At 35.3% G+C, this 14477-nt stretch overlaps 1 protein-coding gene across 10 annotated transcripts in view; it reads left to right on the top strand.

The window, feature by feature from the left end:
• Nav3 (neuron navigator 3) overlaps nucleotides 1–14477 on the top strand; it is a 737122-nt gene that overhangs the window by 685310 nt on the left and 37335 nt on the right. For all 10 annotated transcript variants that reach the window (XM_029482745.1, XM_029482744.1, XM_021173799.2 and 7 more), the window contains one exon: nucleotides 6899–7010. In XM_029482745.1, coding sequence (XP_029338605.1) covers nucleotides 6899–7010 — 112 coding nt within the window. The remainder of the gene's footprint in view (nucleotides 1–6898; nucleotides 7011–14477) is intronic.

The raw sequence follows: 14477 nt of genomic DNA, 5'->3' as shown, positions 1-14477 counted from the left end.
AGACCCCCCAAATACATAAAGATAATCAACATCAACCTCAAACTCCACCCAGACATGTGCACATGCATACATAACTATACACACCAGATGTGCACACACATGCAGAGGCACATATACCTGTGCAAAAGTGAACAAAGAAGTAATATAAACTATTTCACACCTAGCTAATGTCACATATATTTTTGAAAACGATGGTTGGCAACGGTTGTGTTACCTTGAAGAGAGTAAAGTTAACAGTGACAACTGGCAATCCCTTCATATTTCTTTTATATCTTTTATATGAGTGCAAGTAAATTTTCTTTATAGAATTATTTAAGATTTCACAGTTCTGTTAACTTATAATATCTGGGGATAATCTATATATAAATACTTGAAATATAACTCTTTCCTACATGAAATTCTGTCATTATATATAAAATATCCTTAAAATAACATCACCATAGTTCTTTAAATTGTCCAGAAATATCATGTGTGAAATTGTCTTTGCTATTTTTAACTAAACAAAAGGTAATTCTTCAGTTCAGAACTGTACAGAGACACAAACATTAGTAATTATTTATGTACCTCAATTTTGTGTATTGATGTTTTCCTTTGAAGAGATCTATAAAATGATTTGTACTATAGCACAATTCGGTACCAGAAACGGATTCAAAGCAGCAGGTGAATGAATATAACAAGTTATCTAAACCACATGACACAGCCCTAAACTGAACCAGGTTTTAAGGAAGCTGAGGGACAAAGGGGGATTTCTTGGTGGTTTTTGTTCTCTTTGTCTGACCAGAAGACTGTAATTTAGATTAAACAGACTAATGTCTTGGCCCAGGATTTAAGGATAAATGTATTGCAAGGTTCTTAAATTGGGGTCACAGAGTAACAAAAGACAAAACACATTGTTCACTTAGACATTTTTCTAAAAGCTGAGGGCAAAACATTTAATCATATTTCAAGAAAGATATTTCTTCAGGGAACGAAGATAAAAAGGGTATTTTGCTCTCTGGTGATCCAACAATCGTGAGCAAAAGCCTCAAGAAAGAACTGTATTCTTAATCTACGTCCCTAGAGTTCCAAGGTACATTTGCCCATTAGTCTTTTACCAAATTTATACTGAAGCTCTAAGAAGAAAAAAAATGTATGGATTAAAACATAGAAAGATAGGTTGTTTGGCTATCCCTATCGGTATCTATAGATATAGGTATCTGCTAGAATATAAACTCTAGAAAGAACATGGATGTTCCTCCTGCATTAGAATGTTAGATTATTGATAGGATATTTTGAGGTATTCACTCTTCATATATGAAATATTCCTACAGAAATAGGTTCATATAGACATAAGATCCATATTGATTTTAATAGCCATCATGTGTATACATCTTATTAATGAATATATTTTACCTGGAATTTTAATTCTGATATGTAACAAATGATAATAAGTATATACATATACATATACATATACATATACATATACATATACATGTGGGCTGGTGGGGGTGAGATGGTTCAGTAGTTAAGAACACTGGGTGATCTTCTGGAGGTACTGAATTCAATCCCCAGCAATTACATGGTGGCTCATGACCATCGACAAAGAGATCTGATAACCTCTTCTGGCATGTAGGTGTACATGTAGACAGAGTACTTCTACATTTAAGTAAATACATAATTTTAATAAGGTTCACAAATATATAAGTAAAACATGAGTCACCAGTGTATCGAACTCTACTGAACAAAGTCATACTGAAGGTGAGATGATGGAAAAATAAGAATTGAAGCTTCTACATGAAGAACCAAAAACCAAGGTTGATACATATGCTTGGTTACATACTTAAGAAATATAAAAACTAAACAATTATTCAAATCATGTTCTAGCTTTATTGGGTGCTTTTAGAAATCACATGGTATTAAAAGTATGTAGAACTGATATTTCAATTGATTCACCAAAATAACTGCCTTGGATAGTAGCCTAATAATTTTTCTTTTTTCCAGATGCCAAACAACTCTAATTCTTTTGCCAAATGTTTATGCCAGAATACTGTTTTTATGTACTTATAGCCAAGAAAGCAGAAAATATTTATAAAAATAACTCAGGAGGCAGAAAACTATGGCTTTACTGGAGATGTAGCCCTACAAAGCCATGAGTATTTTCAGCAGGTTTAAACTGGGTCATCTTAGCTCTTCAGCTTCGAGAGGATAAAGCAGAATAATTCAAGGGAAATTCTAGGTAACATTTCATGAAAACAAAGCAGCATAAGCAGCAAAAAGAATGAGGGGAGGTGTCACTCAAGTATTGATGGGAGGTGTCACTCAAGTATTGATGGGAAGTGTCACTCAAGCACTGATGACAGGTGTCACTCAACTCATTGATAAAAGATGTCCTTCAAGGCAATGTAAGAGGCCTAATTTTCTCACAAAATATTAACTAAGGAAGGCTGTGATACAATCATTAATATGGAAAAACTTCTGCAAATACTTAGTTTGGGGCATGTGAAACTTAATAGAATTGTGAGATCTTGTTCAAATTTGCTATTGTAATATTCCCTAATATTTTGGAAAAAAAATTCCAAAGATGATTAAATTAGTTGTTTGTAGACATTGAAATCAAATCATTAGAACACAGGTATTAAGGTGTGCTAAACTAGTCTTGTTAGAGGTCACTGAAAGATAGAAAACTATCTTCTATGAATGATGGGTTTGGGGTATTGACAGCTATGCTACTCTAAAGTCATTGTCACCTGGGTAAATGACATAGATGACCCAGAATTTTAATCTTGGAAATTGGGGATATTTAGTGCCAAATATTTGAACTCAACACAGAAAACTAAAGATAAAGTCTGCTTTGTCTTTACATATTTTATGCACAGAATTTTTCCATCTAGAACTGTTTATAAAAATGTATCTCTAGAACCTGACAATATAACTCTTAAAGTTTCACAGCATAAAATGAATACGAGTCTTTAATTTTAAAAACATAAAGATTGGGTGAGGCTCTTTCGTTTGAATTTAGATGCAGTAAACATGGCAGGGTCTTTTGGTAAGAAACAGTAATAGCAAGATTTTTGAGGCAAATGCACACAAGGCTGGGGAGAGAGAAATGTTCTCAAGGGAACCACATCAGAGCAGTGTGAGATTAACCGAGTGGCATCAATAGGAATTAAAGACAAATTTAGTGTCACATTAAAGAACCTTTCTGAAAGGTTCAGTTGGTTCACAAGATTTGTTGTCAAGCTTGTAGGAGGGTTAATGGAACTTTACTAATGAGAAAATTTGAAAGAGATCAAATAGAGCTAGGAAATTGGGTTGAGAAAGAACACCAAAAAGGCTTGTATGGAGCAAATACTCAATTTCCTTGTTTTGAAGCATTTCCAGTACAATTTTTATAATTTGTTTAGCATGTATGATGTAATGACAACCATCCAAAGAGATATGAAGTTCATCAAGATGGTTTTTAAAAAACCAAGCTAGAAAACACAGAAACGTAGACACTTACACCATCTACAGGAGTCAGGGCTTCATTTCTGGAGTACATTACAGGAATTAGGTAGTAACAATAAAATAAGATCTGATTCCTAGCCGGGCGTGGTGGCGCACGCCTTTAATCCCAGCACTCGGGAGGCAGAGGCTGGTGGATTTCTGAGTTCGAGGCCAGCCTGGTCTACAGAGTGAGTTCCAGGACAGCCAAGGAAACAGAGAAACCCTGCCTCGAAAAACAAAACAAACAAACAAACAAACAAACAAAAAAAAGATCTGATTCCTTAATTCTTAAGAATCTTTGTGCACTTGGGTAGAACTGCATTCTCTTATATGTTTGAAGAGAGAAAGGGAAGTCTGAACGACTATGTTGCATGGCAAACTGAACAGTTATCTCTATGGTATAAATATTTTCATGAAGTCTTAACAGTCTTAGTATACTAAAATACTTAGTCCTAGACTTAAGTATTTTCTGTTAACCACAACAAAATACAGACTATCTGAAGTTATTTCACATTATTTTATGATTTGTAGATAACTATCTTTGTAATTCATTATTGACCACAGTCCTTACCCAAACTTATCACCATGAGACAGCTAAATAAATAGATAGGCAGGCAGGTAGGTATGTAGGTGGGCAGGTGGGTAGGTATATGAGTGGGTGGGGGGATGGATGGATGGGTGGATAGATGGATGGATGGATGGATGGATGGATGGATGGATGGATGGATGGATATATTAGACAGACAGATAAAAGAGGATATATCTCTTTGAAAGCAACATTGCAATTTCAATGCATTACAGATATAAAACATAGCTTGACAATATTTTTGATAGCCAACTCCAATGAAACAAAACAATAAAGACTAGAATAATATTGGGAAATTTCTATATCTTAGTCAAATACTTAAAATGTTTTATGTTCATTTCTGTTCTATTACTAAGGAAGAAAAGGGAACCTTGATTTCCTTGATACCCAATGAAAATATTTCTATTTACTTAGCCATGCTGAGACTTTCTATTTATAATAGGCTTTGAAGGTTTTGATATTTTTATATAGAACTCTTGCTCCCTAGTTGAACAAAAAAAAAAAAAAAAAAAAAAAAAAAACCCAGCCTATTATACAACCAAAGGCATGAATATTAAAGTTGAAGTTTTGTTCTTCAAAGAAGAAATACTTCTATTGAGTGTAGACCAAAACTTTTCATACAATCACTGGAGTATTTACTGAATCATAAATCAATTGGAAAGAATGATCCCCTAACAACTACATAAGATATTATATGAAATGGTATATAAGGGACCTCTTTTAATTTTTTTTCTGATAGGGAAAAAGTTTACAAACATAGGAATATTTCATTTTGGCTTGTAAGGGAAATAATATTTGGCAAAAAGTAAATGTCCTATAAACTTCTCAGGAAGGTCATGGATGTAGCATGAATGACAAACTAAGGATTTCATTTATAAGATTTTGCAGATGTAATGAATAGTGAGTGTAGATTTGAATGATTGTGTCAATCCACGTAGACTTTGGCCATAATGCGATGTTATAAAATACAACATTCTATGAATATTCTGATCTTTTTTTTTTTTTTGGTTTTTCGAGACAGGGTTTCTCTGTATAGCCCTGGCTATCCTGGAACTCATTTTGTAGACCAGGCTGGTCTCAAACTCAGAAATCTTCCTGCCTCTGCCTCCCGAGTGCTGGGATTAAAGGCGTGTGCCACCACACCCAACAAAAATCCTGCTCTTAATCACCTGTATAAATTTATAGCAAAAAAAGGGACATGGTGTTGCACATCTTTAATCCTGGCATTTTGGAGGCAGAGGGATCTCTTTGAGTTCAAGGCTAGCCTGATCTATAGCGATAGTTCCAGGACAGTCAGGGTTTGATAGAGAAATTTTGTCCAAAAAAAAAAAAGGAAGAAAAGAAAAGAAAAAAGTTTGTAGAAGTACTTCTCTAGAAGAGATTAAAGCTTTGACACTTAAATAACTCAGCCAGCTCAAAATTAAGCTCAATTATTAGATATTTGCATATGAACTTATTTCCATTTCTTCCTGTAAAGCCAGAGCCAAATATTTTAGCAGATTTTTAAAATCTGCGGTATAAGCATCATTGATTCCAAGCCCAAGGATGAAAGTCTGACTTTAATTAAAATTTAACACTCACCTAAGCACTGGTTATAAAATTAATTTTTAAATTATATGAATCCATTTCAAGTAAATACTTTATCTCTCAGGGGTTTCAAGTGGAAACATTAAGTTTTAGTAAAATTGCCTGTGTTAATTGGGCAAGGGACATGATACAGAAGTTGGGGAGACTAAGTAATTACAATGAACCAGGTTACAAATTGTCTACAATATGATGTTTCCTTTATGACAAGTGATTACTTACAATGAATTATTTGAAAATCCATGTATGAATTTAATAATTTCCTTCTAATTTTCCTTATGCAGTTTTTATTTATTAACTGTTAAAGTACTCAAGAGTTTATTTTTAAATCTAACCAGTATCTATCAGGAATATATGAGATGGTAAAGAAAATATACATATAAAATAGAGCATGATGTTCATGACTATAATTTCAGCACTGGGGAGGCTGGGCTGTTGTATTGTTGCCTTAGCAACAAGAGAAACTCTTTCTCAGAAAAAGAGAGGGTACACAAATATGAGACACCAAGAATGTATTTATTCTAACTTCCTCTGTCATTTCCAGATATTGCAGTATCTACCTAGGTTAAGGATTACCAGACATTCCAGTATGTACAGCCATGAAATTTTATGCAATGAAATGACGTAGCTTTCTCCCTTTACTCTTGGAGACACTGAGAAAGTACACCAACATTCTTTATTATGTAACATCTAAGGGCTTTTCATTGCATATGTTTCTGTTCACTGATGCATGAAAAAAATATCAAAACGCTAAGGTGAATTAGTATGCCATAGAAACATATCAAGGTGGCAGTTCAAAGAACCGAGTTTAGAACAAGAGCAACAATTTACGATTCAATACAGATAATCAATTTTTCAGAGTACAAGGCATTTCAAACAAAATCTAAAATTGGAGTATCTAGACAGTGAAATATACAAAAAAGTACAATGTTGAAATACTGATGTTAAATATCCAACATTAGCATTGCTAATGCAAAAATAAGTGATAATTCATCTTACATTGCTTTGAAGGGATCAGCTTTGTGCTTTCCCTTTTTAAGGATTATGGACTATTGAAATTACTTTTATTAGGATAGGATTCGTAAATATTCCTTCTTAAGCTAACAAAAACTTAGATACAATTTGACAAAATCAGCCAAGTGTACAACTCCTTCAGGAGTTTAGGGCTACACGATATCAAGTGCATTTAACAAAAAACTATAAGCAAAGGTGTTTTGTTTATTCTAGACATTAAACTTCCAAATTCTGCTCATTCCACAGGAATCTGAGCTTATAGAACTGCGGGAAACCATTGAAATGTTGAAGGCCCAGAACTCTGCTGCTCAAGCAGCCATTCAGGGAGCACTGAATGGCCCAGACCACCCTCCCAAAGGTATTGTGTCATACCCCATATAATAAGCATTATTATCCCATGTAATAAGCATTGCATCCCATATACTAAACATTGAATTTATGCATTAGTTACAGTAAAGTTTCACATGCTCAGCAGATCTGCCTTTTATAGTTTGTAGAGTTATTTTTTTTTCAGGATGGCAACCTTTGTGACCATTAGCTTTTATTAGCAACTGATTTTTAAATTATGAACTTGTATCCAGTCATACAAATTGTTTTCTACTTGACCTAGTAGGTTGAATCTAGTAGGTGGAGAGAATTGGTAAATATGTGCATAGCTGACTTTGAGCAAATCAAGCCTAATGAGGAATCTGCTAGACAAGATGCAGCATACAGTGGGAGCAAGGTCTTCTCCTCAGGGTCAGTGAAAAGGTAGCCAGAAGTTTTAAAGTAACCAGGAGTCAGATGAAAGGTTATCATTATCATGTCTCTTTGATTCTTTGCTCCCATCCCCATGTCCTGGTATAGTATAGAAGAAGAGCTTATTGTTTTTAAGTCCTGTTTGCTTTACAAGTGTTCTGCATTTATATGTGTCCTGACTTAGCAGCAGGTATCAGAAGAAAGTACATATGTTCTTCCTTCAGTGTAAAATCCTGTCCTCTCCTGGATGTCTTATCATCTGTCTTCTCATTTCCAGAGCACTCTTGTGCACTCTTTCAGCCTCTTCAGTTATGAATCACCTTTCAACTCACTGGATGAAATCCCATCCCCACCTTTATATCAAAATTAGTCTATCTAAAACCAATAATGACTAATATGATACTCAATTCGTAAACTATTTAAGTTCTTGTATTGACAAGATTCTTCTATTGATGTCCAAACCCTCACACTTGAAATGTTAATTTTTGCTGATATTCATGCTGTCATACATTCGTGCTTAGGGACCATATTTTTAATCATCATGACATGATATTATATTTCATTCTTATTCCCTTCTCATGATGTTCACTTCTGTCCCTCTTCCTCTCCTCTTTCTGGTCCCCTATATTCCAGGAATTGTTCCATCTTCTGCTTTCAGGAGTCATATGTTCAGTAACTCTCTTCTCTTCTCCTCACAACTTCATATTAGCCCTGTTATCTCCTCTCTCAATCACTTTCTGCAATCACGTCCTACACACACAGGTAAACTTAAATCGAGATTTTGCATGAAAGAACACATGGTATTTGTCTTTTGAGCTTGGGTCATTTCTCTTGTCACAATGATCTCCAGTTCCATTCATTTTTCTACACATGTAATGATTTTGGTTTTCTTTACAGCTAAATAAAACTCTGTTCTAGAATGTCTTGACCTACTACCTGTTGGTTAACATCTAGTCTAGGTTGGCTATCAGGATAGTGCCACCTAAACATGGTTGTGTAAATGCATCTATGGTATGATGACTTAGAATCATTCAAATATATACCTAGGTGTGGTGTAGCTGAGTTACATTATAGTTCTACTAGTTTCTGTAAGAAGCTTCCATACTTGTTTCCATGGTAACTATAGTAGTTGCTATGGACTAATTACATCTTACCCTTACCCTTGTCAGCGTTTGTTGATGATGATCATGATATTTTTCTGACCAGAGTCAGATGGTATCTCACAGAATTTCTCTGTATAGCCCTGGCTGTCCTAGAACTCACTCTATAGACCAGTCTGGCCTCGAACTCAGAAATCCTCCTGCCTCTGCCTCCGAGTGCTGGGATTAAAGGCATGCACCACCACACCGGGCTGTATTGACTATTTTTGCTTTATTATTTTTTCTTTAAAAAAAAACTGTCCAGTTGATTAGTCTGCTTATTGATTGGGTGACTCCTATTTTGGTATTTTATATTTTAAATTTCCATATTGTTCTTTACTTATATGAGTGTTTTGCCTGGATGCATGTGGAGCACATTGGATTTCATAGGACAGGAGTTCAAAGGGTAGCTAGCTGTCATGTGGGGTTTAGAAATCAACCCTGTGGTCCTCTGAAAGAGCAGTCAGTGGTCTTAACAACCCAGTCATCTCTCACACCTGGCACTTAGTTTTTGAAGTCCTGTGCACATTCTCCATGTTTGTTTCCTGTTAGATGTATAGTTGGAATAGATGTCCTCCCATTCTATAAGCTGAGTCTGTACTTTGCCTGATTGCTTCCTTTGTTGTGTAAAAGCTGGGAAATAGCATAAAGTCCCATATGGCAACTGAGTTATTTGGTATCATTTCTTGAGTTATTCTGATATTTCTAATCTTTCTAAATTCTATTTAACATCTATTGTTACTGTTGTTAAATGTCCATTCATTCTTCTGTATCCATTTTTAATCATTAGTATCCTAAATTCTCCTCCATTGTGATTTTGAACCTTATGGTTTTTATATGAACTAGGTACTGTTACAGCTACAATTACTGCTTTTACTAGAAATTGTCTAATAATTCCTTGAAATCAAGCTCACCTCTTGATGCTGAAGGAGCAGTCCACTAAGATATCTTTGAGTTTCTCTTTGGCACCTGAAGTTCAACTTGCCATGTTTCCACTCACATTTCCTCCATCTGAGCATCCTTTGTCTCTGAAATAGTATCCCCACCTTCTTGTTACACCCAGACATGTCAATCATGAGACTGCTCTTCTGACTGGATACATCTCCGGGTTTTATTGGCTACATGCCTTCAGTAGGTCTTCAGCATTTTCTCTGACCCACCATCATCGACCATCAGTCTCCTGAACAGCTACAGCAGACACTTAAGCCAGCTTTACATTTCTCCCTACATTTTGGACTAGGGATATAGACTGGTCACAGAGTGCCCATCTAACATGCACAGGACTCTAATTCTAATCCTAATACACATTAAAAAAAAAAAGCCCAAAATCCTCAATCTTCCTGACGCTGTGACCTTTTAATACAGTTCCTCACGTTGTAGAGAGCCATCCATAAAATTATTTTCTTTGTTTCTTCATAACTTTAGTGAGTTGGAATGTAAAACATGGTTTTTTTTTTCCTTTGATGGTCTTTGAGGGTCATGACCCACAGGTGGAGGGTCCTGTATACCATATTTTTTTCTTCTTCTTTTTAAAATCAAAGCCAGAGGGAGGCTAAAGAAATGGCTCAGTGTGTTAAAAGCCCTGGATGCTCAACCAGAGGACCCGGGTTCATTTCCTAGCACCCACATGGCAGCTCACAACTGTCTCTAACTCCAGTTCCAGGGGATCTGATACCATCACACCAATAGATATAAAAATACAGTTAAATAAATCAAAGCCAGAGACGTCGTGTAAAAACATTTACTAACCAGGGTCCCATTGTCTACTGAGAGAAATACACACTATTAAATGTGACACAATCTCTTTTTTACCAGCTAAACTCACTCAACAGATACCAAATACTTAGTGATTAGTAATTTAGTTCTAGACCTATTTTGTTGTTGTTGTTGTTGGCTTTTTCTGTTGGTTTTGTGTTGACTTGTGCTTTCCATATTGAAATTTTCCCTATCTTGAATTTCTTATTGCAGCTTGATTACTTCTGATATTCTCACCTATTTGTTAAAAAATTAAAACGTTTTGGAAAACTGCAGGATTTAGCCAAAGCCACTCTCCTAGTCCCCTAAACTGGAAAATGTTCTGAAGATAGTATTCATATTTATGTTCATCTCTTAAACAGTATGAATCTTTTTTCTTGGATTATCGTAGGAAGTCTTTTACTCTTTATTTTGACTGAGGTGATACCCTACAGGTACAGGAGTCTTTTTTCGAAGTTTAGAGAAAATAATAACAAAATCATATATTATATAGTTGAATTTAAGTTTACAAAAGTACATAAGGGGGTATAGTTATTCTGAAAGGCAGACTCCTTTTCTTGTGCTACTTCTGTTAAGGATTCAGCAACTTTTCGTGTCAGGGAGTTGATTTATATGCTGCATGGAAAATTGCTGCATATTTAAGGCTTATCTCAGAGCTATAATAAAGCAGCTTATGTTCTAAATCTTCATGTCGTAAATAGGTCCAGAAGGGATTTAAAAAGGCTTAATCCTTTCCTTAATACAGCACAAGTCACTGAAGTGAAACTTTCTGGAAGGACTCCTTTTATCTTGGGCAACAGGTAGCTTAATGTATCTGCTGGAATTCAAATCGAGGGATTTCTTTGCTTGGGAGTGTGGAGTGGGTAATAAGTTATGTCTAAATTCATCCAGAAGTATTAAAAATATTAAAATGTTACACCTTTAAAACTGTAAAACATGGATTTAAATTTCTAAAATATTGAAACAACATTCCATTCTGTGAATACAACTGTGTCGTTTGTCTTTTATTGACAGCTGAGGTTGCTTGGCAAAGTCGTCAGTTGTGCAAACCATGCAACTTCTCCCTGGTTCTTCACGTGATAAGAAGGAAATACTCTCCCTGAAACTCTTTAACTACAATTTTCTCTACATCTGGTCCTAAGATAAATTAAACAAGCCAAACTGGCATATCCTACCCGATAATTTGCTTTCACTCTTCTCTAAATTAGTATGCTACATTTATTACCAGCCTGATAAATGGGCCTACCTCAAAAGATATGTCTTTACTTATAAATGTATTTAAATTATTGCACTTGGTATTCTATTGTTTCTTAAAAAATAAAAAAGAGAAAGTAAATATTAAAGTGTAAGCAACTGATCAAGTAGTTTACAATGTGTTCAGATTAAAGGAATAAAAGTATATGCATATTGTGTATACAACTATTCATAAATGCATTAAAAACTATAAAAAATATTAAAAGACTGAAAATTAGAAGTATGGAAATTTTTTAACTCAAGTATATCAGTCTATAGGAGTTTTCCCTTAGCCATGAACTATAATTAAAACATATACATACATATATACACACACTTTCATATGTACATGTGTGTGTAATATAAAATCATGGCTAACAGTAATTTTTAATTTTTTATTAGATATTTTCTTTATTTACGTTTCAAATATTATCTCCTCTCCTGGTTTCCCCTCTGAAAACCCCCTATATCCTCCCCCTCCCTCCTGTTCACCAACCCACCCAATCTCACTTCCTGGCCCTGGCATTCCCCTATACTGGGGCATAGAACCTTCACAGGACCAGTAGTGGAAGAATATGGTTATCTTAAATGAACGATTACCTCTGAAAAACCCCCTATATCCTCCCCCTCCCTCCTGTTCACCAACCCACCCAATCTCACTTCCTGGCCCTGGCATTCCCCTATACTGGGGCATAGAACCTTCACAGGACCAGTAGTGGAAGAATATGGTTATCTTAAATGAACGATTACCTCTGAAAAACCCCCTATATCCTCCCCCTCCCTCCTGTTCACCAACCCACCCAATCTCACTTCCTGGCCCTGGCATTCCCCTATACTGGGGCATAGAACCTTCACAGGACCAGTAGTGGAAGAATATGGTTATCTTAAATGAACAATTAGAATGAATCCACCTGGCCCCATGTATTTATTATCTCCAATATACTGTGCTCTATACAAGGTGCAGAATACAGACAGTAATAGAATAATAAAGAAATAATAAATATAGTTTTCTCCTTTGAGAATTCTATCCTGTGAAGACCAGATGAAAATGATTGTATGTAGTCATTCACGTAGACAAATATGCATCTCCAAATAGGTCTATGATGATCATTAGTATGAAAAACTGAGAGTCTACCAGGAAGCTAAGAACAGATTGTGTAGGCAGGAAAAGGACTTTTCATTACATCAGCATTCAAGAGAAGATTCAAAAAATAAATCTAAAGTCATATAAAGAAAACATTTCCAAGAGAGCTTGGAGTAAAACTAAGGGGATGGGTGACTTTACGACTCTCATGCAAGGAAAATAAGGAGACCAGATTCAATGCGCAGACCTTTGCTGAAGGTGGAAGTACTCACCAGATGCCTAAGGGATATGGATGGAGAGTGCTGTTGAGGAGGCAGAGTCTTTTATGTTCTCATTAAAATTAGAATCTACTGAGAGGTTTAGAGGAAGGTATCAAGGGTAATTTTTTTTTCTTCTAAAAAGAGATTCCTAACTCCCATTTATAGTCTTGTTTTAAAATAAGCCACTTGATCGATGTTCTGTGAGTAGTGCGGGTAAGTGGTATTGCTCTCTTCAGCTGGGCATGGCTGGTGCAGAGGATGAGCAATGGAAAATAAATGAGGGGAAATGTATGCCTTGATAAATCGTGTCCTTATAAAAGAATTGGAACATGGCTTATTACTTCTGAATAGGATAAAGCCTCTAGAACCCTTTAGCGCTGACCTGATCTATTTGTGAGTGCTACTAGGAGAAATGGAGCCAAAGCTCTGCCTTGTGTACCTAAGCCCATGGTCACCAGCAGAAGAAAGGGGAACGTGAATGCCACACTGTACCACACGTTAAAAGATGTCAAAAGAAAGCATCGTGAATTTACTGATCTAGGTTTCAGATTAGTAATATCCTATTTATTTTAAAGCAATCATTATTTTTATTGTTACTGATAAAAATTATTATAAGAAATCAAACTCCAAAGATTTAAAAAAAAATTTAGTGTATTCTTCTATAAGATTTTCCAATGTGATTACCTTGCTGAAAATACTAATAAGATACTGGTATTTGTGTATATGACCATGAAATTTATGAAGATATGGTTTTAGTTATCTTCCTCTCCATACATGCACTTCTTTGTACTGTGCTCACAAAGCAATCATTTGCAGGTCACTGTCACCTGCTGTGCTTATTCCTTATGAAATTAATAAATGGATCAAGAGTTATTTCATGCTGTTATTTTTTGGAAACTTTTTAAATGCTATATAGTAATTTTTGGCATTTTACAAATTCCACTGGACTGTTTATTTGTTAGGCTAATCTATATTCATGGCAAATTAAATATATTTCTACTAATGTTCTAAAAGCAAATTTTACTTTATAAATTTTCTTAATGTCCCACTGACCATATCGGTTTGCTACAAATAGATAAAATTTCAATTTAACTTTTAATTCTAATAGATCTAATGTCTATAAGCTAATTTTTTGGAATGAGTAGATTCCTATATAAAATATTCAGTACCAAATGTTCTCTTTGAAATTTCGCTCTCTAAGATGGAATACATACATTCTAGAACTATAACACAGACATGTAATAAATATCAGAACTAATGCAGCACCAAGGGTCACACCACTGTTTTTCATTTGTCTAACCATATGAAGTAATATTTAGTAATTAAACCTACCTTGTTGCTTTGACAATAAAATTATATCAGGAGCATGCTAAGTATTGCTTTGAGTATTACTATTTCGTGTCAAGACAGGGAGCAGGGATGTGTTTGTAAGACTTGTACTATATTCAACCCATCTGATTTTCAAACAACCTACTTCGGTTCTTGCTTACACAGAAGTTAAGCGCGCGCGCGCGCACACACACACACACACACACACACCAGCACACACACACACCGGCACACACACACACACACACACCGGCACACACACACACATACACCGGCACACACACACA

This window comes from Mus caroli, chromosome 10 (genome assembly GCF_900094665.2).
Source record: "Mus caroli chromosome 10, CAROLI_EIJ_v1.1, whole genome shotgun sequence".
Classification (NCBI taxonomy): domain Eukaryota; kingdom Metazoa; phylum Chordata; class Mammalia; order Rodentia; family Muridae; genus Mus; species Mus caroli.
This window is presented reverse-complemented; position numbering and strand designations above follow the sequence as displayed.